A 26,171-nucleotide genomic window follows, 5' to 3' on the forward strand; every position below is an offset into this window, starting at 1 on the left:
CAAAATAATCGCTCTGTCTAATAACTAACAAAACTGTACTTAACTACACACCCAAAACATTATACCTACGTATAACTTGTATGCTTCACACGTACAAACACCAATCGATGCGAAATCTTAAAAATCCCTTTTGTCTCAGAAAGCCGATGGTGTAATACCCATATATTTTAAGATAGCGAATCTGAGCCTCCCCTAAAAGGGCAGCGTGATGTGCGAGGAAGATTGCCGGCATTCCAAGTTCCTACGCCCATTTATAAAAAATCTGTGCCATTTGTGGGAGAGAGACAGCGTAGTACATTTGTAGAGCGCTATGTCTTTTCCGCAGCTGCTAAAGTGTGATTCTAAAATGTAGTGTAAGGGGTGTGCAAATAACACCGGCTCATGATAAATTGCAATGCGCTCGGGTGACGGAAGATTTGTAATGTATTACCAAATGTATTCGGACAGAATTGACATAATGAGATATGTTGCTGAAGTGATGTTTTGAGTCTTGACATTTGATGGATTTTGATTAATGATAAATGTCGACAAGGACCTTGTATTTGTCAACGTATAATGGTATTCAAAGATTATATATAGCGCTGTTTTTTTTTGCATTCACGATCCCAAATGTCTAAACCTATTTTAGAGTTTGTACCGATAGGTTAAAAACGGCGCCGTCTTTATGTCTTTCTGTCCGCTAACTTCTCGATCCGTGACAACTAGACAAGTTTTTTTTTAATAATGCAAAATAATAATCAGGGTTAAGCAACATTGATGCGGTCATAAACTTGATAGGTAATTTTTCCCCCTGTCTATTCCTACAAAACTCTTAATGATCCGAGTCCAACTTGCATTTGACGGGTTTTGTCTAGTTCTTCCTTTCAGTACACGCAGCTTTTTAAATTTGAGTTTGCGTATGAAGGTAATGTTTGGTTGTTTATTGTTTTTGATTATATTCAAATATTGTTGACTGTATCTATTTTTAGTGTTCCAAGAATATCTCATTATGAGGTTAATTATTTACACGAGTTCTGATATTATTGAAACCCACGCTCTATAAATATATTCTGAACGTGTTCTCCAAATAATTTATTCCAGAAACATTTACAACGTTGCCTTGCTCGATGGTTTAATTAGTGATAATGTTTACAGTGGAAAGTAATTTAAAATCTAAATATCATCTGGAAGAATAAATATGAGCCTTTTATCGGTTGGTAAATCACGTGATGCAAGTAAAAATTTAATAAGATCTCATTTACATCGGATTTGAAATTTGTCATAATGCAGGTATGTTTAGTATACATTTTACTAAATAATATTTTATATTTGTAACATATAGCACAGAAACTAAAAAAATATGTCCTCCGCTGCCAGCTTGTAGAGCCTTATTGCACCAGTTTTCGACAAACATAGTTGAAAACTCCGATCCGATTTAAATTTTAAACAAAACAACAAGTCATTCAGAATCCTTTCGAGAGCTACTTGGATACAACTGTAGCATCCCGTCGTTTCTGGGCATAAAAACAACTGAAAGCAAAAAAAAAACAAAACCTCCATAGCAATATTGCGTTTAAGTTGAAATTTTTTATCGATAAATGTAGCTGAATAAACTATCTGTATAAAAATAAAGTTGAACCGAAGTTGAAGTACCGAAAAACGTTTTTTTCGGTATCTAAACACATCGACTCTACAAATATTTATTCAAATCATAGTCGTCCCACACAAGTTCACTTGAATAGCGCGCAATTCCGTGTTTTGTTCGGACGAATGCAAGCGTTTTAACACGGATGAAAAACATTCAACAATCCAAATGTTTTGTGAACGAATTCATAACGTATTTAGTTGAAAATGCATTTAAAATATCAACACATGCGCTTTAAACTTCATAAATATTATTTTCTCTCTCTATAGTTTTTTTTTAACAAAATAACAATGCTACATTTTTCTATTTATTTTATGAAAGTTCGAATATTTTTAAGCAACTGTCTGCACAATGAACTCTTCATGTTGCAGAGCTTATTGTGACAGAGAGAGACAGGTGTAGTGCGCCATCACGCTTTCTCAATCTGAACTGTCTACTGAGTACATGCAAGTTACCTATACTAATTAAGTATTTATACTAAAACTAGATGTTGCCCGCGACTTCGTCCCCGTGGGTAGAAGATATAAGTTATGATTTATACCTACCCTTTTTTTTTACATTTTCCATTGTATCTTCGCTCCTATTAGTCGCAGCGTGATGGTTTATAGCCTAAAGCCTTCCTCGATGAATGGTCTATTCAACAAAGAAAGAATTTTTAAATTTGATTTCAATTTGGACCAATAGTTCCTGAGATTACCGCCCTCAAACAAACAAACAAACAAACTCTTCAGCTTTATATATTAGTATAGAGTATAGATAACTAAACCATTAAACAAAAACCTTAATATCATTTGAGTATGTATGAAGCGACATACTCCAATAAAATCAATACTATTTCAAATACTAGCACTACACTAGTTCAAATATAGCAACAAATATTTTTCTTAAATTTCATAAATAGGGTTGGCTCGTATAGCTAAAGCGAGCTGCCAGCAGGACAGGGTTGTCGACTTTGTAAGTCCCGCGAATTCCGGAATCCTCAGGAATTCTGTCCTTTGATTCGATGTTAAGAATTCAAGAACGCTGAGTAAATGACAGTGGTTGCAACCTAAGCAACTCGCGCTAAGATTCCTGTGGCTAAATAATTTATCCCGCTTAGATTTTCGAGACTGTATTTAATTTAGAGAATTCGTTGTTTTGTTTATTTAATAGTTCTGTTTTAGGGTTGGTGGGGATTAATTTAAGAAAGTTTGAAAATTATTTACACTCGCTCTTATTTTTAGGTAGGTCTTAGGTCTTATTTCTAACTATAGAAATGAACTAGCTGTTGCCCGCGACTTCGTCCCCGTGGATAGAAGATATAAGTTATGATTTATACCTGCCCTGTATTTTTCACATTTTCCATTGTATCTTCGCTCCTATTAGTCGCAGCGCGATGGTTTATAACCTATAACCTTCCTCGATGAATGGTCTATTAAAAACAAAAAGAATTTTTCAATTTGGACCAGTAAGTTCCTGAGATAAGCGCGTTCAAACAAACAAACAAACTCTTCAGCTTTATATATTAGTACAGATTTCAAATTATTTAAAGTAAAATAGTATGTTATGGTTTCCTAAGAAATACAAATTATTTGTTTGGATAGTTTAGTTATATCGAGAATTTGATTTTTGACTCTAACTTCTATAATAAACAGATCCAAAAAACTGCCAAATCAAATATAGCACACGTCGTGTTGAATATCATTTGACCTTTCCACGTACACCCACGACGCCTTGTCCCATTTCTCTAGCTCGTTAAAATTTGATCGACAGTAAATAAATCGATGTACACTTAACGACAGAAGAACGACAGGGGGGCTGTCACTACATCTTAAAAAAGTACTGGTACAGTTGAGAAAAAGAGATAGTGCTCTACTCGTCATAGAGCGCCATCTCTCTTTCAAAGTTTCAAAAAAGCCACTTTAAACGAAAGTAGTAGTCCTTCTGGCCAACCACTGACATTAACAAAAATCCAATTTCCTCACATGTAAATATAGAACCTAAAAATACGGTTGAACTGAAGCGAAACGCTCTTACAGTTCACAAAATTTGAATTTAAATAGTTTGAAATGAAAAATGAACGCCGACAATTTCGCATGCATTTTAAGCTTCAGCTGTGCTGAAGTTATTTATGCAACAATATGTGAAATTTTGTTCACCGATTTTTAGTTCGTGAATTTTTGGGAAAATGTTTGAGTGAGGTTTCTCTTTGCTTGTTAAAATGTAAGGTCACATTATTGAAAAGGACTTTTAAGTATGTGGATATGCTTGAAAACGGTCAAAATTCTTGTCGGTTTATAGTACAACCACGGAATTTTCGCCGGACAGCAAGTCTTTTTGAAGTATTTTTGAAGTACTGCATTTCTAACATCTTCTTTTTAAATAGAACACATTCCACACGCTCATTAGCTACATAGCAATACTTCATACAAAAGTTAATTAGCACAAACTAAACAGAACAAAACATCGCTACGCTCTACGTCGTAACGGTGCTACAATGCTACGCGCTACAAGGCTACGGTGCTACAAGTTTCATTTGCAACAACGCGTGTCTTGTGGTTTTCTTTATATGAGGGTCGGCCTTAATGATTTACAGGACTATTCAACTGTCATAATAGAACCTAGAACCCTTGTCATTTGTACCACAGTTACTACTTACTGGTTAACGTTATAAACTACGTTATAATGTAGAGTTTAAGTTTACTTCTTGGTATTATATTAACCCCCGACCCAAAAGAGGGTTGTTTTGTATTTTACGTGTCTTTTTGTTCGTCTGTCTGCGGCTCATAGCTCCTGAACTGATTTATTTATTTAGGCGCATCAACAATATAAACACGAACAAAAAAAATACATTTCATGATTGAACCTTTCATATTAGTTTGTGTTGTATTAAAGGTGATTTATAATAAAATCGGTTGAGCCTTTTAATAGTTGTAGTGAGTGAAAGTGGAAAAGAATACTTTGAGCGAACTCAAATGAAAGCGCATTAAATAATAGGGTTATTTACAGGATATTTTTTTTATTTAGTTAATGTATTTATAGCTATTTAAAAACTTATCTGTAATGTCTTGACAACTGTTAGCGCTATAAAACATAGATTTTTTTATATATCCCTTAAGTTATTTTTAGTTTTGTCACTAGCTCAAAAATATCTCAAATATCTCTCATTTTTGTCGGTTACTCTCAAAATCATTAAAAGAAGATTTCTTAGTACACGAAAATAAATGAACAAAATAGTGTCCCAAAGCAGTTTATCTTGGCGCGGCACGCCCGTCTTGGTGCTGTATTAGTTTTATCATCACTCAACAATGAGTGACATGGTTAATTATGCAAAGTAGTGAATTCGTTAAGCTGTGTTTGTACACTGTTTATTACACGGTATGTATGTAAATGAATAAGGAAGTTGGTATTCCTGGCATTAGATGGTTGTTGTGATGACGTAAATATATTTAGGAGCTTTTGTGCGTCTGTTTATGTAGTGTGATCAAATTTTATGTAAAGTTAAATACATAAGATGAAATGTAGTTTAATGTTACGATTGCTATTAAAAGTTTACTTGTATGTTATTTACTTATTATACTGATAATGATAGATAATGGATTATAATGTGATTACTGGAGATTTCGGAAACACGTTACAAGAGACGTTCATTAACGTTTAAAAAGTGGACGAAAAATATTTTCATTTTATTGTAATGTGCACCGATGAAACATTTTACATTGGTGAAACACATAAAATAGAAAAGATAGGATGGAAATGGGTAGAAAGAAAATTGATAATGTCGGCTTAGCAATTATTTGCATAGTTGTAGGTTAGAGCCTAAGATAGAAAAATGTATCATTTTTAAACTATCTGAGGAGGCTGTAATTAATCCGCATTAGCAAAATAGACGTCATGCCGTGCTATTATCATTGCCTACACAGTAAATGGAAATTATCGTAATATAACAAACGACTAATCTAATTTGGTAGAGTTTTAAATGACTACACTTAGCATCTTACTTTGAGTTTTATCTCAAAACCTCAAGCAAAGCCGCAGACAAATTCTAATACAAAACAACATAAAACCAGAAGGCTTTTACGGGACTTAACCGCTTGTAAACCTGGTTGAGAAAGTACAGTCACAATTATAGCGAGTTACAAGGCTGTAGGCATTCAGTCATAAAAACACAACGACTCTACTTAACCGTTTGTGTTCAAAACTCGGTTATTTTTATTATGATTGTTTACAATTTCAAGGGGTATGTAAAGGATAAACTGTATTACGTTGCTAATAGGTCAGTTGGAAAGAATGAATATTAATATTAATTTAAAAATACATCGGTTTACTCCCGCGTATTTGGCTCATGAGTCTTTAATCAAAAAAATTGAATTACAGATCATTGTCTGAATGCTAGATAAAATAGTTATAAGTTTTAAACTGTTATTTAGACTTATAGACACAATTTCGATTGAGACTCGTAGTTAACACTAAACAGTTTTGAAAAAGCATTCCAGAGGTAATATAAATACCTCTGGAATAGAATAATTTTGTTTTACAAATTAAACTTATTAATAGACATATTGTATTGAGTATGTAAATGTCTTAATTCTAAGTACACACGATTTTAATTAGTTAACACAAACACATTAACAGTTTCTCATATCCTGGTAATGCTATAACGAAATTTTCACAGAAACAATCTCAAGCATGTTGATGTTCATAAATGAATTTCCGAGTTTGGTATCTTTTCGCCAAAACCCTAGTTTCCAATTTTTCGACCCTTGTCAATCTGAAGCTACAATATCGACGTGTCAACCTTGAGTAGTGACAGCCCTGAAAGGTCGACGATGCCTTATCAGTTTGCACACCCCTACGTTAAGTGTACAGTTGACACCAAAATAAGATAAGAAAGAACGGCGTGTCTAAACAGATTTAGACATGACGGGGCTGACAAATATTGCTCTTTTTTTTTTAGAAAAGTGGGAGGTTTTGCTGTTATAGAATTTTTGCTAAGGTAAACGTTATTTTTAAATTAAGTTGCGTGTATATACCAGCGTATACATATAATAGTAAGGGTTTGAAAGTACAGAAAACCGGTCAAGTGCGGTATGAATTTGCGACACGAGATTTCCGTAATTATAATGTGCAAAATCTTTTACCTTATTGATTTTGGCCACAATTCAATAGAACTGTCCAATTTATGTCAATAAAACTAATCATTGACCTATCATAACTATTCTACAGAATTAAGATTAAGAAAAAAAAAAAAATATTAGAAAGTAATAGGTTTATGGCCTAAGAACCTAATAGCATTAACATTCTATAGATTAAGGTCGTTAGACGGCCATACATACCTAAGTGTTAGACGACGACGTAAGCTCTCTCCAGCAATGCACTTGACAACACCCACCTAATGACTCGGCTATCGAACAAGCATTAAACACTGCAGGACAAAAATATTTGACCAAAGAGTAAAAAAAGTACAAATATACATAAAGGGTAATCTTTAATAAGTCGTTTTTACCTGCGGATATGATTTGATTTTAGGTAATCGTACCAAGACTGGTTTTTAGACTTTTTAGCTTCTAAGTTTCACTACTGTCCAAGATGTATAAATAACAGCGGACAACTTCAATTTAACGTAGATTCCGAAACACGGAGGAGCTCGTTATGACATATATGCCATATACATATGGTCACCCATCCATCCTCCGACCGTATGAGCGTATTTTGACTTGTGCTCGATCAATTTACAGTACAGTTACGAGCACCTAACTATTAAAGATACAATAACAGTAAACAGATGCTAACGACTAAAACAATTAATTTAAATGGTTTCAACTATGTAAATTCTTTCTTACTCTGTAATTGAATTTTCTGATTGCATTCAAATGAATGCGATGAAAACAAATGCACTTCAAAAAGTATTTCAATAAATTAAGATCCTCGTCTTGCAAAATAAATTGATGTTTTTCGTCCTTCTACTTTAATTTTAATTAAACAATGAAAATATCAGTTAGAGAAAACAGTTTCAAGAAAATTTGTTTCCAAGTTTTATTTCATTGAAGTCGAAGTTTTTATGAAGTTTTTTGAAACTATTCTTGTCTGTTTGTTTTTATTAAAAATGACATTTTTCAGTAGAATTAATATCAAGCTAATAAAATAGATTAAATATATAGTAATATATAATATATCCTGGGACAACTCACACACCGTTATCTGATCCCAAGCTAAGCAGAGCTTGTGTTATGGTAACCAGACAACTGATAAACTTACTTATATACATATTATAGATAAATTACACCCAGACACCAGAACAAATGATCATGCTCATCACACAACATTTGTCCTGGGCGGGAATCGAACCCACGACCTCCGGTATAGCAGTCAGGGTCACTAACCACTAGACCAACAGGCCCGTCATATATTGTAGCTTCGTTATTCATTTGTCAAACAACACGGTATACACGGTATACATAGGTATAATTAATTACTTCTTGGGAGGTTGTTTACGCCCGTACCTACTATTTATCACCTTTAAGATATTTTCTTATATTTTATCTTACTTATCCTTTTTTGACTATTTCTGATTAATTTCGTTCGGGTTCCATTGAACTGTTTCGGTGGTATTCGGATGTTACACTGTACATCGTGACTTTAGAAAATTGTACTGCTTGTGTCGCTTCACCATCATCGGCCTAGCCTTTTCCCACCTATGTTGGGGGCTTCCAGTCTATAAAACCAAACTACTGCTTGAGTCGCTAGTCCCATAAAAAACAGAATATAACTGCAGATTTTTTTCAATTTAAAACTAGGCTTCGCGGTTTGTAGTGTTGAGTACTGTCTCACTAGCACTACAATCCTGCTTTAAAAGCCCATTTTGATGTGTCTTCTTTTTACAAATAACTTGTATTCCAAACCTTCATTAAAACCTCCAACTAAATAAGGCAACACATTCAAAGGAAAACATTAGGGAGGTTTCATAAAAGAATTCTTGGTAATTAATACAATTTCACTGTTATCTAAATATCACAGCGATTACCACTTCTATAAGTAAGCTATGTAGTGAAAGCGAGAGAGCGCTCTACATCGTCTAATGCTCTGTCTCGCTTCGACAAGGACAGGTTTTACTCTATAAGGCGATGGTAAGTCGCTAGTACGGAGTTTGCAATTAGTCGGACTATCTGTCTACGTCAGCATGTTCGTGCAACAAAAACAAAAGACGTGCACGTTTTGTTTTTAATTTAATAATGGTACCTATTTGCAATGAACGTTTCGTTGCATACAAATTACTGAAAGATATTTGTTTTCGAAAATATACTCGAACAACTACACCAATACATTTTGTAGTATTTTTTTGTGACTGATAATTAAAAAAGATGAAAGAATCATCGAAATCGATACACCGACTCCAAAGCCAAAAGTAAGAAACATAAAAGACATAAGTAGATACACACAAATGAAGAACCCTTAGGGTTTTTAAATCGGTTGAAAAATAGCATCTTAATTTACCACAGGGTAGCTAAAAAAGGATAGAAATTGCGTTATTAAAAACCTTTTTTTTTTGAAAACTATTCCTCTAAATAAATAGCTCTTCTTTAAAACTACTCGTATGAGCATAAAATGAATAGACATTATGCTAATTCGAACCTCATATCATCACATCTTTCTCAAAGGTATTTTTAGCAGAGAACTAAAACTTCCTTTTAGAAAAGCCAAGAATTTTTCAATTTATGACTAAACTTCGCCTTTTCAGTTAAAATGAGTTCTGAATGTAGTTACAAAAGAATTGTTCTCGGAGGAAATTCTCAAGTCATACATTAGTACATAATTGGATGTAGCAATTGCAATTTGCCCTACATTCTCTAGCGTAGAAGAATCACATTAAATAAAGAAACGAGTGAAAACAGCTCCCTCTTGTTTTTATCATAACAGAGGTTAGAAACGAGTAAGTATCTGTGTGCGTAACTTCAAGCGCAAACGACTAGAATAATTTTAATAATATCGGATAAATACATTGACTATTGAACATCGCGGGTTCTGACTTATTTATCAGCACAAAGTCTACCTACCTTTGGCCTGGCGCCAATGATAGAGCGATTCTAGTCTAGTCTATGCTTCTATATCAAAATTAAAATTTCGAATTTCACCATCACTTTCATGAATTTATTTTACTTTATTTATCGATAAAAGTGATTTATAATAAAAATAATGTTGTTATGTCTTAATATGATTCAAATGCCTTTTAAATATTAAATTTTTGAGTGTCTGTAAACGGCGGGCAGCAACGAGGGTTGCAGCTAGTCAATTACAAAACATCGAAGAAAAGCCTGTACACTTCTTTACTCGTGGTACAAAACATGAAACCAACTAGTTCCATATTTTTAGAACACAACAATCTAGTTTTCTCTAGATTGAAGATTGCCCTTATTTTTCCGACATGATTAGTTATTTCCGCTGGCAGAAAGGTTTTATGATGTTATAAATAGCGCGAGGAACGTCAGCAGAACTTGTTTATTTAGTTTATTCTTTACAGGAGAGCCTCTCAGTAAGATAAACTGATAAGTTGTAAAAAATAAATAAACCGTTTTTATTCATTTACATGACGGTCACTTTTATATCATAACTTCCTTAAGTTGTCAAAAATTTTGATTGTCAATTGTTTTTAGATTTACTATTAAGTGTTTCGTAACACATAATTTCGAAAGTCATGATAAAGTCCTCATACTTAGAAATTATTAATGTTTTTGTTTTATTATAACCTTTGTGATATCAACGTTATTGTAACGTTTATAGTGGGTTAACACCAGTTTACAAGCTTAATTATTGAGATCGTCTAACCAGTTTTCGAACCAACCGATCAGGTCGTACAAATTCTCCACGTCGTTTCGAAAGACCCCGCCGAAACTAGTCGTGTTATTCGGCAGGTAAACCCTACCTAAAAATTTTTTCCTTTGCCCACTTTTTCTGTCCTGAACTGTAGCTCATACGGTACGTAGCCTTATAGAAAACCGTTCGAACTTAACTAATAGGGCAATGAGGTCACCTAATGGCGCAGAAAACCGCTCGTACTTACTTGAATTAAATTTGTTCGCCACTAGCTGAGCCGGGCAATTAATCAGAAGCCACCCGGTTATACCCGGGCGGGTTGAATTTATGTATTGTATCCGTTATCCGTCAAATCGAGTTAAGTCGTGCTCTAGTAAGCCCTTATTACTATTGTATTGTTAACTCATAGATGACTGAGTTTCCCATTCTTCGATTGATTTAGGATTTGAGAAGTATCTGTGACAATGAAGATAACGTTAGGTACGATAACAGATATTGAAGGACAAAGTGAAATTGACAAGCTGCTTCAGATGTTTATCGGCCCACATAGTATTATTAGAAGCATGTTTTTTTTTGTTGACTGCCAAGTCAAAGGTCTTGAATTCGACACCAAAGCGTGCGTTTAAGAAATAAATATTACAGCGTGCGTGTTCCAGAAGGAACTTGATCTCTCGGAAAACCTGACAGTGTTCACTCGGCTTTTGTTCCCTACCTTAGTTCAAATAACTTTTGCCTTTGGTTGAAAATAAATTGTTTTCAGATTACACCACTTTCTCCCAAATGGAAGAGAGCAATAGCGAGGCGGTTACAAGACGAGAAGCAACTGACCATACAGGCTGTGAGCCAAGGAGCTCGTATACATCCCGGGCAATACTGGGACCTGTCCGGGACCTTCCTTTTTGTTGTGTACGTTATGACTGCTTTGGGTAAGTTCCAGCTATCATCTACTTACTGAACTAGCAGTGAGCTAAGGGCCACATTGGGCATTACTAGCGCCTGACCATCCTTCTTATTCTCATGGACACCCACCTCCTCTGGGGAAGAAGCGGTTAGTGTCAGACTCTTACTGACTAAACCTGAACCACCGTCAACGTGTCCCGGATTTACTCGATGCAAGCAATTCATGACGCACAAGGGCAATACTAGTACCTGCCTTGGAATTTTCCTTGTGTTGTAGCAACTTGGGGGAGACCTATGCCCAGAATTAGATCCCGCTAGGCTGAATTGATTGATTGATATTAAGACCAATAAAGCGATAATTTGATTTGAGATATCAATCGACAGCGTATTCCTTAGATATGTATTCTAATCATCACTTCAAGGTTTTCTCCGTCCTGTCGGTATGTTACCAGAATGAAGTCAGCAATTCTAAGTAAATCCAACGTTAATGTAAGCATTCCTGATTATTCATATAATAAAATATGCAAATAACATTACAGGCTTCGGTGCTCCGGTGCCGCAGACGCTCTGGGGAAGATCCGCCGCGCTAATATACGCCTTCTTCGCTATACCCACACATATTTATTTGAGTAAGAAGCTGAGAATTGTTTGCTTTATTTTTAGAATCATTGGAACGTTTCAAATGATTCTGTTTTTTGACATTATGTCTGCGAATGAGTACGTAATCTAAGGGTTTTATTTGGTAAAATAAGAGAGAAATTCTAGAATAATGAAGAGCCTATATGCTCTGCTGGATAGAGCAACATTATTATTAGGTAAACAAAAAAGTATAAAACTTGAAAAAACATATTATAGATTGCTTTTTTTGCTTTGGGATAGCAAAGCCACACAAAATTTGCTATGGCGACGTACTTTAGAGGAATTACGAATCTAAAGTCAATGCTATTTTTAGCGGAGCTCTTATGGCCAGCTTCCAGGTCCAGCATCAGATTAGCTCTAATTCATATAATTATATTGCATAGTCACGCAATATACGTATGCTGTTAAAATTTTACCTCAATCGGTTATCGGAAAGTATATAAAATTTAACTAGCAAGATTCGATTACAGACAAATGGGACAAAAAGGGATAAAAAGCTTGCAAAAGATGGACACTTTCAAAAGACAATGTATCTCACTATAAAATAAGAACAAACGCCCACTGAAGCCATTCTAATATTTCCAACGTCAAACTTAGACAATATTTTTGCATACTATTTTCAATTTTCCGTCCATATTCCGTACATTTTCCAAGCCGTTATTCTACGTAAGCAGGACGTATTGAATTTTCCAACATATCAATTTATGAAGCTCTTGAAAGCTTTTAAGGGTGTTTGTAGTCAATGTGGAATATTGTTTCAGTGCTGAACAGCAGCATGTGTTTCGTTGTACACGTTGAGCGTTACATGATTCGATTAAAAAGCAAACTACGGGACAAACGACCCTTCGTTTTGGGAAAAACTGCGGTGCAAAATGGAACAGGTAATAAATAGTCCAGGAACATTGGGACGTTTTTGTCTTGATTATTCTCAAATTTTCCACGATTAGTTTATTTTTGTTAAAACGCCCAAGTATTTTCTGTACGAAATTCTCGATGACATAGGTTGATGATACTAACGATCAAGAGATTTATTTATAAGATAATATCATTTGCATACGTTTTAACGTTGTTCAAATAACATGTAACTTTGTTAGTCCCATTGAACTATCAAGTCAAAGTCACGTTCTTTGTAAAAAAGAAATGTCATTCCCATAGATTTGAAGCTCTATATCCCTATGCGATGTCAAATTGTCTATACCATGACATCAAAGAGTTACTTTCATCATAGTGGCGTTCTTTGGAGTTTATTCGTCTGTTAAAGAAGCCGATGAATCGCTAACCAGATCTAAGATATAAGAGTATGTATTGTTTAGTATAACAACTCTTGCAGTAACGAATTTAATCTTTGAATTGCAAAGACACCCAACTGTAATTGAAAGAATATGCGTACAGCATGTAGACAATTTCGGTAAAGGAGAGCACACTTTATAAGTACTTTGTTTACAATATACGATTTCCTATTTTAGTTCTAGACAAAAGAAAATATTTTTACGCTAAAGACAGTAGAGTAGACTTAATTCTATGTAGCACATATGATAACAATATTAAGTGTAACAACTAAGTTAGCAAATAGTCTATTCTATAACACGCGGTTGGCATGTGTTTAGCATCATCGGATTTAATAGAGGCAATGTGCAATGAGATTCACCACTACAATTCCGCCAGCCGCGGTGCGCGTTTCAAAATGCCTAATGTAATTAGAAACGTACATTGTACGTCCAGGAATCGTTAAAAATAGTTGAAAAGTTAAACCTATAAAACGTATACAGATTTCTTAATGACTCATAAAAAGACAAAGTTTTGCCGACGTTTTTACGGTTTTAAGTATAATAAATTACTTTAAAAAGTCATTTGAAGGGAGCAAGAAGCCTTAAGTCAGAACACAATTACAAATGAAATATCGTGAATAGTTTACTATGTAATTCTGTGACCAATTAAAAATCAACGTTAACTTTTATCGGCACTTATATAATATGACATAAATTGTGACCATAGATGTATAGCTAAATCGTTAAATCGAGTTTTATAGCATAAAGTTGAATATGAGATGTGTATTAAAAAAAAAAACTCATTTTTGTTCCGGATGAAGCTTGCCAGTTTCATAATTGTATTGATGCAGGTGTTTCATGAGCTTTCATGGTTTCTAAAGGAAACGCTTCCATTTTATTTACTTCGAAGAATTGTAAATGAAAACGTATTACTCAATGTTTATCATGCATATGTGGGTTCTACTCTAAAATATGGTATACTGTGTTGGGGTAACTCTACTAACAGAGAATTTGCATTCAGAGCCCAAAAAAAATGTATCCGAAGTTTATGTGGGCATAAACAGACCGATTCATGCAGAACAGAATTCAGAAGACTAAAAATCTTAACCCTAGCGTCAATGTTTATATTGGAAGCAGCCTCAATCACAAAGCGAGATATCAGTAATTATGAGACTATGAGAAGTACAAGATATAAAAATGACCTTAAGGCAGCTAAGAGTAGAACAGTTAAGTTTAAATCATCCATATTTGGTATGGGTGTGAAAATTTATAATAAATTGCCAGACTTTATTAAAACCACTGAAACATTAGCTACTTTTAAATACAAACTTAAAAAACTACTGATACAGAAAGCATATTATACAATTAATGAATTCTTTAATGACAAATGTCTGGACTGAAATTTATTTAATGGTATTATGATAATGAAAAGTGTTAGTTATTGTTTAATGTATTTATCTGTAATGTAGTGGTAATGAATATTATATTGCCTTGACTATTTTGTACACTTGTCATGACGATTTATATTATTGTTATTTTTATTTATTCTATTTCTTTTTTTTTTGACATCAATTAATTCAGTGACAAATGTTTTTGACTAAAATTTATTTAATACTAGCTGACCCGGCAAACGTTGTTCTGCCGATTTTTTTTTTTCTAGTTATATGTATTTTTAATGTCACATTATAAAAAAAAATAAAAACAAAACAATTTCGTCCACAAAATTAAATATTTTTTTTAGTGTGAGCAACCCTTATCACTTACTGGTATGAAAAATAGATGTTGTTCTATTCTCAGACCTATCCAATATGCATACTAAATTTCATAAGAATCGGTTGAACCGTTTCGGAGGAGTACGGTAACTAACATCGTGACACGGGAATTTTATATATTAGATGACGTTAATGATGCAATAATTATGACAAATACCAATTGATTTTCATATTTAATTTATTTTCTCTAATGGTTATTATGTTACTTTAATGATTTCATTTTGTTTTTCTTTTGACAAGTAATTGTAAATTTTAAAGATTGTACACCACATGGGTATGTTACAGTGATACTTTGTTATAACACTAATTTTAAGAGCTGAATTTCCACCTGTGACAAACAATAAATAAATCTTGAATCTTGAATCTTTAATAAAAAAGCCCAATTTCGTTTTATCTCTACAATCTACAGTTTTACAGTATTGCGGAATCTTCCCGCTCTATGAAATGAATAATCCCTGGCAGAAGCCCCATTACATCTCAAACTAAAGTTCAATCATTCAAATAAATCAAAAAATATATCAGTAAATATAAAAAACTCGATTCCAAGCATTGCACTTAGAATCAAGTTATCAATAAACAACCATTCCACGAAACATCGAAATTTAAAAGCCAATTATTTGCTGGGTTTGGGAATTCAATTGAAGCTGTACTCCGTAGATATGTGCAATAGTCGTCCGTCCATAATATAATTACAAAGCGAACCTGTTTGCCGAGTATTCGCGTAAATGTGATACCCAGTATCGGTCGTCGGTAAATATTTTATCAACTGTACCGCGGTGCTGTTTGCGGACTCTGTAGCTGATGGTTTAACGCGAAGCCTTTTGTCCTAAAGCCAGTTTTGGGCGAAAAATGCTCTTACTTAAGATAATATTTACGCTTAACGATAAGAGCGTCTAATGTTTCAGGTATTTTCCGCCGTCAAGGGCATTTTGACAACAACTTCTATAAATAATTTAAATCTAACTCGGATTATGGTTTTTGAGTTTTATGGTTCGAGCACGAAATTGAAACAAGATTAGATTACTTATTCTTCGATGATTGTCCTTAGCAGCTGAATTTTCAGATGACTCGCATTTGATTGGTTTTTTATCAGAATCCTTCGGTTAGCTTGAGCACTCTTTCGTCACACTTTTTTCTTCTTGCAAGCTTTGATTAAGGCTAGGCAGATCAATGAGTCAGTATGTTCAGTATGTTCATTGTACTTTTAATTAATTTTATTGAACATTTGGTAAAGAAAACTTCACCTCATCTTCGTTTTAAAAATCAACTTAAAGATGTTTTTCTTGTATTATGACTTTTATTTCTTCTCTTCCCCTTAACAACAGTAGCGGGTGCGATGGTCGTGGTCCAGTAAAGATTAAACACAGTATTAACAGAATTAACAACGCTTAAGCCTACCATTCTACTGCCTCACAGACTCATAAAGGAAAGGGAAATAAGCATCGGAAGCTTGGTACTTACAGCTCTTTTTCATACCTGACTTCTGAGTAGCCGACCTCTTAAAGGATGCTCTCCCGATGGACCTTTGACCTAAAATGGTAGCTGGCTTGGACTAGACGTGTAAGGTGGAAGACTGGGTTTTCTGGCGTAGCGTGGCAAAAGCGTAAGTCCAGCATTGAACCGGGATAGGCTAGATTGATTGACCTTCCTATGGTATATAGGTGTAAAACAGAGACACCGCATTATGCCGTGTGGGGCGCTGTAACGCAAGGCCTATCGCTATTCGCTTCGAAGAATTTTGAAGCTTTCTATTCTATTTCGATTTAGCAATTTCTACTGTCTTTGGTCCAGAAAGACCTGAAACGACCATTGTTCAGTCAAACCGCTCAAATTCATGGAAATATATGAATAAAAAGAAAGCTTATTTCACACGTTTTCAGCGATCCAAACCCCGTAAAATTCTAGTTTGATTTTATTATCTTTGCATAATACCGATAATTTATACAGGTCGCTTCTCTTTATTAGTTTGCTCGGTCCACTGTATAAATTTTTAAGTCTATGGCGGCCGCATCCGATAATTACCATAATAGGTTGTTTCACCGCTTGTTCAGCGATAATGTACTTTATTAGGCTAACGGTTGCTGGCGCGGGCTAGAGTGATAATGAATGAGTTATTGTTGTAGCCTACAATAGAGAGCGGTATCTATTTGGTAAATCAACGGAGAACGGGTGGATCTAGGATTAGCGTTTTGGCTTGGTTCTACGCCAATGGAGTGTAAATTTTAGCATGGTAACACTGAAATTATCGTATTACTGATTAAAATAGGAAATTACTTGATATTTTATTCAGGAGATTGGTTATTTTATGCGCCTTGTATTGTGTTGAGTTTATTAATTCATATTAACAGTTTTTAAGGGGAAAGTTGTGTACTTAAAAACAAAAAGAATTATTTGGGTTCATATAAATCATGTTGTTTTTTTTTTCTATATAAAAACTCAGTTTAATATAGAAAGTGACAGAAAATAATGATAAGGTCATGTGTTAAATAAACTAGTAGTTTATTTGTTTATGTTAAAACTCACATCATTATTTTTTGCCTACCTTATCGAATGACACTATAAAACCTACCCCTACAGTTGACGAAATAAAAGCTATAAAAAGTATAAGGAAAACCTCGCAAAAAAACTTGGGTTTACAGATTACAGTCATTAAGATTATTTCGTTTCAGGGAGCCCCAACTGTAGCCGAAGTTCAGAAGTTTTGAAGTCACCAAACAGGAGCGGTGTTGCCACAAAAATAATGGTATGGATTACATTGATTAATTCCTTGCTATCGGGATTGTGAAAAGATAAATTGGTTACTTCTAGAATTAAGGGCTTATCAAACCTAACTACCTAGGGTTTATATATCTAACTAGGTTTTAACGTGCAGGTTCCTATATATACCTATTAAGGATGCATCCGATTTAATTTTTATATAGACAGAGTACAAATGTATGGATATGGAGAGGAGCTGATTTTTTATTACATTATGACCAAATATTTTTTCTTCCACGCTTACCAACTACGTACATATACCTGCATGCGTTTGACTATAAATTCAATACCTATGTCTATTTATTTAAAGTTTGAGTGTTTTACCTATATCTTACTGAATTACTGCCTGAATGCCTTTACCAAAGTACAGCTGAATAGGCACTAAATTAGACCACCTAAATATACCTGCCTATTGAAATGTTTCAGCGATTAATCTGCGTATTGGGAGCGTGTCGCAGCGTACCTCTAGCCGCAGTTTTATACTACTTGTTCGGCGTAGCCGCGTTTGGATTTGCTCGTGGCAGCTCCTATATGGACGCACTCCTGTTCCCGCTAGAGTTCACTACTAGTGGGGGATTAAATCAGGTATTTATGACCTTCGGTATTAGTGCATGTACAGTCAAAAAGTAACAGAAGTCGGAAAAAAACTGATTATCTACGAACCAAGATTTTTCAGCCACATCGGAATAAGAGGCTACTTGACTCTTTTTTTTCTGTCCTAAACGATTAATTATTATTCAATTATAAAAAAATATATCTGAAATTTTGTTTTTAAGCCTAAAAATATTGAAATCTTCATTTAAAAAACCGGGGAAAACGCTGTCCGCCATGTTATTCGACAAATTATCTGTGCTGTGACGTCAGAAATACATGTAAACAACAATATGGCAGCTCAGTGCTAGGGATGATCGATGTTAACATCGAATCAAAAGTATCTATGTACGATAAATGGTGGTAGATGGTAAGACATTGATATTTTGAAAACATCGATGTTTTTGGAAACAAATAAAACTGTCTATTATATTTATGAAAAGTTTTAATTATTAGATAAATGCAGTAGAAATAACAAAAATAATAGGAAAAATTAAAATTCTCAGTATTTTTTAGAAACACTTTGTAATAAAAAATATTATTCACTTATCTTTTTCTTGGAATCTTTTGCATGGAAGCGCAGCGATTCCGCCAATGACAAGTAATTAGAGAGGCACTGTGTTTAAAATGATTGACCAGTAGATGGAATTTTAACAACACCTCACTCATCAAGTGTATGACAGTGACGAGATTTTTTCAAAACTCAAATTAAATGAAATTAAAAACAAACTTATTCATACGGCTGTGAGCTTTGAACTTTGAGCCGAATATTTTGATCAGTGTCATCAAGTAGAGTAGAAAATATCTAGTTGAAACTTGATCATCTGCTAATAAATATTTATTCTTGAAGCTAGTACACCTACTGCACACTGAAACGTAAAAGAATAATTTACGTTTCGATATTTTATTAAGGTAACATCGATGTTTAGATGATATCGAAGTCCATCCATCGATGTTAAAACATCGATGTTTTATTTGATGTTAAATACATGTTATGTACATTCCTACTCAGTGCACAATTAACAGATCGATTATGACAATTGACGTTTCGTTGTTTTCGTATATTAATGACGTCATAACAGGTCGACAGTATTTTCACTCGTCTTATTTAATTTTATTAATTTTATTTATTAATCTTTTATTTCACGATATCGCTTTTTTACGTTTTCCTATGTCAAGTACTAAAGGAAAAACTCATTCGATGTATGAAGTTAAGTATGAGTCAAGTAGCCTATTTACGTGCCTATTTTGTTTCCTAAAAGGTAACAGCACTGATTGAATTCAATCGTTTTTGTCACAGGTTCGAATCCTATCTTTAAATTGAACGTCACACTCTGTAAAACGCATACCTCACCGTTTAACTACCACACAACGTTCACTGGTCTTCTTTCTTCTCTTGTCTTCACAAGATACCTATCGTCTTCAATAAACTGCAATATTATACCTGCGGACCTACATTCTTATGTTCCTCTAACATTGATAAAGATAAACTCGAGTGACCCCTCACAATTTCTCATATATTTTTCTTTCCCATCCTGAACCCCGTACGTCGGTAACTCGCGGACCTACGTCACATAATAAATCATTTTCTTCTCACAAGTGTTGACATAATAAAAAGGTTGGGCCCGAATACCTGAAACCTAAAGGTCACTCTCAAGTACACCTACGACTGCGAATAACCTCATGTTATTTTCTTATAGACATGACACACGTTTCTTAGATTTTGTGATAAGAAAACGGACAATATATAGGTAATATTGAGTCATCTCAGAATATAGTATAGTCTTTCGTATTGAAGGTCATTTGAATCACTTCGAGTTTATTATTAGGCAATCCTCATCGTGCGTGGCAAGTTTGATTTGAGCAGACTTTTACCACTACGCTTTTTTACATCCAGGACCTTGTTTCTTATTAGCTTAGAGTTTAGCAATGGAATGAAAAACTCTTTATGTGATCTAGGTACATTAACAACTAATTTATTCAGGTGTGACAATAATAACTTGCATTACAGGTAAAAGGCTACGCCCGTATTTTATACGGGTTTTACGTAGAAGGAGCTATGTTCCTAGTGTCCTGCGGGCTGGCAACACTACGACGTCACACTGGCGCCGCCATCACTACTATGATAGAGAAATATAGACTATTCGCTGGAGAATGAAAATACGCGAATAACATTAAAAATTGACGTTACGACTTCCTTGACTTTAACAAAATCTAATTTCTACTTTCACTTTTTTATTGAGTAGCCCTTGCATAACCCACAAATTGTAAATAACTCTTCCGTCAAGAATTTACAGCTGCCAACCTGCCACCGGTTTTGTGAAAAGCTGTTAAAAAATGTTAGACATATATTATTAACTTTTTATGGGTATATATTATGGGTATATATTTTAGGTTAAATAAGTTCCAAAGCTAATATCATCCAAGAATACTGACCAACGAGAAATAGGAACATTTGTGAAATAAAAGACCATATTATTCATTCAATTTTTTATTTACCTACCATTTCCTACACACTAGTCAACGGCTATGTACAGCTTCTTTGATTATAATTATTTAGCAAAATGTCTAATAAAACCTGAATCTTCAGACATTGAAATAACTATAACATTTTATTCGCAAAACTAAAACGTAATTATGTTAAACCATTCTACATTGTATCACAGAATTGTAAAGTAAATCATACAAACGGGGAATACCTAGTCGTGGTAAATTTAAATATATAAAAACAAAAATAAGAATATCGTTTACAGAAAGAAGCGGGCATTTCATTATATCGAAACATTCTTAAACTTTGGAATTTTTACCTATTATTGGGTTAATACGCTTTGCTGATGATAGAGAAGAATTATTACTACACCTTCGCACTTTAAATACAGGAGCCATTGAACGATGCAGAAGCTACCAAATCTATCCTTTACATACATAACCTCGTTCCATTCCCACTAGGCCAAAAAATACAGCTACCGGAGACCTAGGTATAATAGGTATACGATCAAACACCTTGGTATCAAGACAAGTCATGCTCTTAACATCTTCAAATTTTATCAAAGACCTTTCTCCACTACGTACCAGTCAGTACAGATTAATAAGTAAATGGAGTGTCAAATACAAAGTACTTCTACTAATTGCATACATGTACCAGCTTTTCGTTATTTAAACATCGCACAGCAACAGCCATTCATTTCGCTACTAGGAACGCTTCTTCATTTTACATTGAACTAAATAACCAAAAGCAATAAATATTCTAAATTGTAGCTGCTCAGCAAGTATTTGGGACAACCGCTTTCGGTTTTCCAAAAAGTAGTTTTTGATGAGTACTCCATTTGCTTACTCCTCTGTAACATTAAAATTCCGAGGGTCTGTCATCTCATCGACAAAGCGCTTAACCCCTAAATATTCAACTATCTACCCCTTGCTTCTTTTAGATTCTTCGAGGACCTCCTCTTCAGCAGGTGTTGTGCCCTCTTCAGGTGTTGTGCCCTGTTCAGGTGTTGTTCCCTCTATGGATTTCTTTTCTCTAATGGCTTCTTTGACAGCGTCAACCATTTCATGAGGCTCGAATACTGACACTTTCTTACCTGGGAATAGTAAAAGTTTTAGTTCCTTTATTTATGAGTCTGTTCACAAAATCTCGTATGTTCTTGTTTATTAATTTTACCACTTTTGGTATTAAGTGAAGTCACATTTCCAACAAAAAATATGTTTTTTGAAAGCATGCCTTTTTCGGCCAAGCAACCTTTTTTTAGGTTTACTTACATCTGTAGTGTATGTTTAGAAATAGTTATGTAGGTATTTTATTTACAATAAATTATTTATAAATGCAGTTAAAAACAAAATGAGATCAAAAACTGTTAAATTTTTAACTATATCTACAATACACAGACCCGGCACCTGGTAAAGCGCAAAAGATTGTCTTTCTTTATGAGACTCAAAAACAGACTTAAAAACTATCGACATAATAAATACCAGCCAATTGAGGACAGGCTTTTCCCATTTGGAGAACGTGAGCATTTATCGAAAAGTCAGATTGGCACTTGCCTGAGTTGGGGATCGAACCTGCATTCTCGTGCATACAAATCCGAACATAGAACCACGAGGCTATCACGATAATCGGTGCATAATTGTTTTTAGGTGTCAAGTTTTGTCAAAAATTTAATTTTTATCCGTAGTTTTAAAGTTTATTTTGGAGTGTTTTAAAAGTCTGCATCTCTGCGCTTTGCCATGTATGCTCCGTGCCATAGAGCGTTCAACAATACTTGTCATACTTGATATTTCTAACTGACCTATAACACACATTATGCGATACGAGCTGTTATTACAAACATACGGCTACAGGGATTAACATTAATCGATACGTACTTTGCATTTAGCAAATAACAGCTTCGACTAGATACCGCGGAGGATGTGAGCCGAATGCCGACGTTGAGTTCACTTTGGGTTCTTAACTATAAACAGTATTGTTCTTTTAGGTATCTATCAAAATGATTTTTGGTCATCAGGCTTACTCCCGATAGTATTGATTTCTGTTTCAATCAAATTTTAATAAAGTTGATATTCTAGAAACCCTAGAGTAGCCGAGTGGTTGAGGTCACTATGTCAAACCCGATGGGCGCGACGTGTCGCGGGTTCGATCCCCACGTAGGACAAAAATTTGTGGCTTGCCCTGAGTCTGGTTTTCTTTGCGCATGTGACTTTAATGTTTGCGAAACCGCGACACAAAAATTCAATTCCTTAATGCGGGAGTCGTTTTTATTTTTATTAAGAAATAGTCGTGCTTTGGTTAAAAATGTAACTGTTGAAAATGGTACGTCAGATTGACAGCAAACAACGCTTTGTTCGATGTCACCTGAAAGTCTAAAACAGAATCAAGACGGTTTCGGGAGCAAGCCTGTAGGGCAGGAAAACAGGATGTGAAAGAAACAGGAAAATGATTGATAGCCAGAACGATAATATAAGGTGAAGTGTTCTAAAGTCACAATAACCCTATGACAGTTACGATAGGTTTTTCATGATCTAAGCCAGTCTAACTGGTTGCCCACGGGCTAAAGGGCAACAACTATAAAACGTCATCGATTTCTTGCATTTTTTATATATTTAATGTGAGATTGACAAACACGCGTCAAACCAGTAGTTGCCACACGCTAAAAATCATCGCTGGTCGCTTCGATATAATGTATATAAGTCTAGAAAATATCTATAACGGCGTTTTATGGCTATGACCGTTGTTTTATAAGACCGTCGAAAACCTGTCATTCAAGCACTATGTAAACAGTTTTTTTGTCAAATACCCTATTGTTTTTATAATTTAAGTACACAATTACGTATCTTTTCCCACTCTTCTTTGCTTTTATCCTGTTAGAGATCTAGCCTATTTCAGGCAACTCAGCATCACATTTTCCGCAGTATCCAATCGCTACGATTTCAAATGATACTAAGGAACTAATGCAACTCTGAATACAAGTTCCAATTACAACTTACAATATAAGAAGTGCTGAGTCATTATATTTTCTTACCTACAAAAAGGTAGGGGTGATTAAGATGAGAAAAAATTACATATTTCTTCAGAATTCGTTCGTAATTATTTATCTGAAGGTCTTATGAGATTAGACTGATTATTTTGTCAGTCTTTCATATAAAACTTGAGTGATTTGACAAAAACATTGTAGTATTTGAGCTAAAGCAGCCAGTATTGTTATTATCCCTACTTTTTCTTAATGGATTTTTATGATTTTTAAGAAAACGGAATCTTATGTGGATAATCTTTATCTGCGGATTATAGCATGATGGCGGGGGTTGCGAAAGGTTCAAAAATGAAACAACATATTAATTAAATTTCGTGTATTCATGAAACAGACTACAATTATTTACAATTCCATTGTAATATGACCATCATACTATAACCCTTTTAAAATTAAATGTCTCTAACCTTTCATAACACTTTCATAAATGCTCTTTCACAAATAAATAACTATATACAATAGAATTTTTAATACAATGTTGTATTTATCTAATATAGTATGGAATTTGTCACTTTGTCTAGATATCATTAAGGTTCAAAATTGTAAATCAGGTCGCGCGCACATTGCCTCGGGAGATAAAGTTAGATTTGATCAAGAGAATAATCTAAAACTTGTTAAAATAAAATGTAATCAATAAAACTTATGTCAATCTACAACTACTATAACGTTTAAACAATAAGAAAATCGTGATGTTTTTTGCTCTATTGATATTTCCGGTAATGGTTGGTAAATTTAATGACACCAAGGAACTAGGTTTAACTTTTATCAGCGGAAAATTATTTTTCACAAACATTTTATTCGTCCCTAAAGATGCTAATAAAAAGTTATTTCATTTTAGGTCTCTAATTCTCAACATCACAAGTGCAAGAGAGTAAAGAATTAAAATGTAAGGCTTGTGATCTCATTAAGGATTATTTTCCTCCAGCAATCATCACGATACTTCATTATGTACTGTTTTGAAATGTATAACACTAAATAAAGCTGCAAACATCCATTCATCTCTTTCACGCATCATACAACTCAGGGTTCTTTTCCCTTTCCCTCTTTAAGGTATTTTCATACCCAAATGGCTTATCGAAATCCCGTCCAGGCCTCTCCTCCACCTCTCTAACAAATTTATTTGCGCCATACCTGTCATAAGGATCATTAAATACAGCGTACACACAACCTACAACCGCCAAAACAAAACCAGTCACAAAATACATTTTATTCGTTTTATAAGAATCGATAATACTCTCGAACATCGTCCACGCTTTCGTCTTATTCGAATCAGGATCGTCATGATCTCGATTCATATGGTGAATCTTTTCGCCTGAACCCGATTTCGATTTATTGTCCGTATCACTCGGTTTTGATTTGTCTGTAAAATAAATACTGTGTACATTTCTTTACACCAGTCTTTACACAAGCGTTTTCCAGCGAAAGTGTTCAATAATCGTATCCATTCACAGAACAATGAAATTGTGTGACGACTACGCTGTGAGACATGTGCGCAGTCTTTTTCTTAACTGCTGAGAATACGCCGCGAATTCGTCGCATTGTCGCAGCGTATGCTAACTTACTCTCATTGAACGCATGCCCTGGAGAAACGTTAATGCAAAAGAACCCCAACGTACCGATTCTGAGCAAAGAAATTATTATCTTCTTTTCCAATCAGTTAATGATATTTTTGTATGATAAGACTAGTAACCTTTTTAAAGATTGAGTGTAGTTTTCTTGCAGAAAAATCTATTTCTATAGACCAGCAGTATTTTAAGCATGAGCGATATTTCTTAATGCATTGAAAATGTTTTTCACGCAACTAGTTCCTAGCCCTCACACACATTTAATTCTAACTTATTTAGTCCTACCAATTACAAATACTGTATTTTCGCCTTCATTTTTAGTTATTTAGAGAATATTTTTTATATTAGATAGTTTAGATATATACGATTTCTTACCATCTCTGTCGAACGAGACGCCGTGTATCTGACCCGGCGTGTCTTCTTCCAGTTCGGCATACGTGTAGATCAGAGCCTTCTGCTTACTCGATAGTGACTTTGGTACCTGCATGACAATTTTTTATTTAAACTTCTGACCTCAAAGAAGCAAACAAAGTTTTAGTATCCAGCAATACATCTGACGAATAGGTCTTCTAGTGATTAAGGAATTGTATTAGTTCCGAGTAAAGGCAGGTACAAAGGAGTATTTACAGGGAAAAAGAGTGTAGTTTCTAATGTAAAATAGCTCCAATCAATGTTATAATGAACACCTAAAACAACTCTTCAGCTTAGTGACTCAGAAATTAACATTACTAAAGCATTTTAAC

At 34.3% G+C, this 26,171-nt stretch overlaps 1 protein-coding gene across 2 annotated transcripts in view; it reads left to right on the forward strand.

Moving 5' to 3' along the window:
• Positions 1-20,900, forward strand: part of LOC113491849 (potassium channel subfamily K member 2-like) — a 45,235-nt gene extending 24,335 nt beyond the window's left edge. The window contains exons 4-9 of one of the 2 annotated variants that reach the window (XM_026869026.1): positions 11,175-11,340; positions 11,854-11,943; positions 12,715-12,834; positions 17,663-17,736; positions 18,177-18,335; positions 20,736-20,900. In XM_026869026.1, the coding sequence (XP_026724827.1) occupies positions 11,175-11,340; positions 11,854-11,943; positions 12,715-12,834; positions 17,663-17,736; positions 18,177-18,335; positions 20,736-20,744 (618 nt within the window). In that variant the 3' untranslated portion in view covers positions 20,745-20,900. Of the gene's footprint in view, positions 1-11,174; positions 11,341-11,853; positions 11,944-12,714; positions 12,835-17,662; positions 17,737-18,176; positions 18,336-20,352; positions 20,700-20,735 lie in introns of those variants that run through there. The other variant, XM_026869025.1, reaches the window with a different exon arrangement.
• Positions 20,901-26,171: the final 5,271 nt, after the last annotated feature.

The sequence above is a fragment of the Trichoplusia ni genome, chromosome 3, assembly GCF_003590095.1.
Source record: "Trichoplusia ni isolate ovarian cell line Hi5 chromosome 3, tn1, whole genome shotgun sequence".
NCBI lineage: Eukaryota > Metazoa > Arthropoda > Insecta > Lepidoptera > Noctuidae > Trichoplusia > Trichoplusia ni.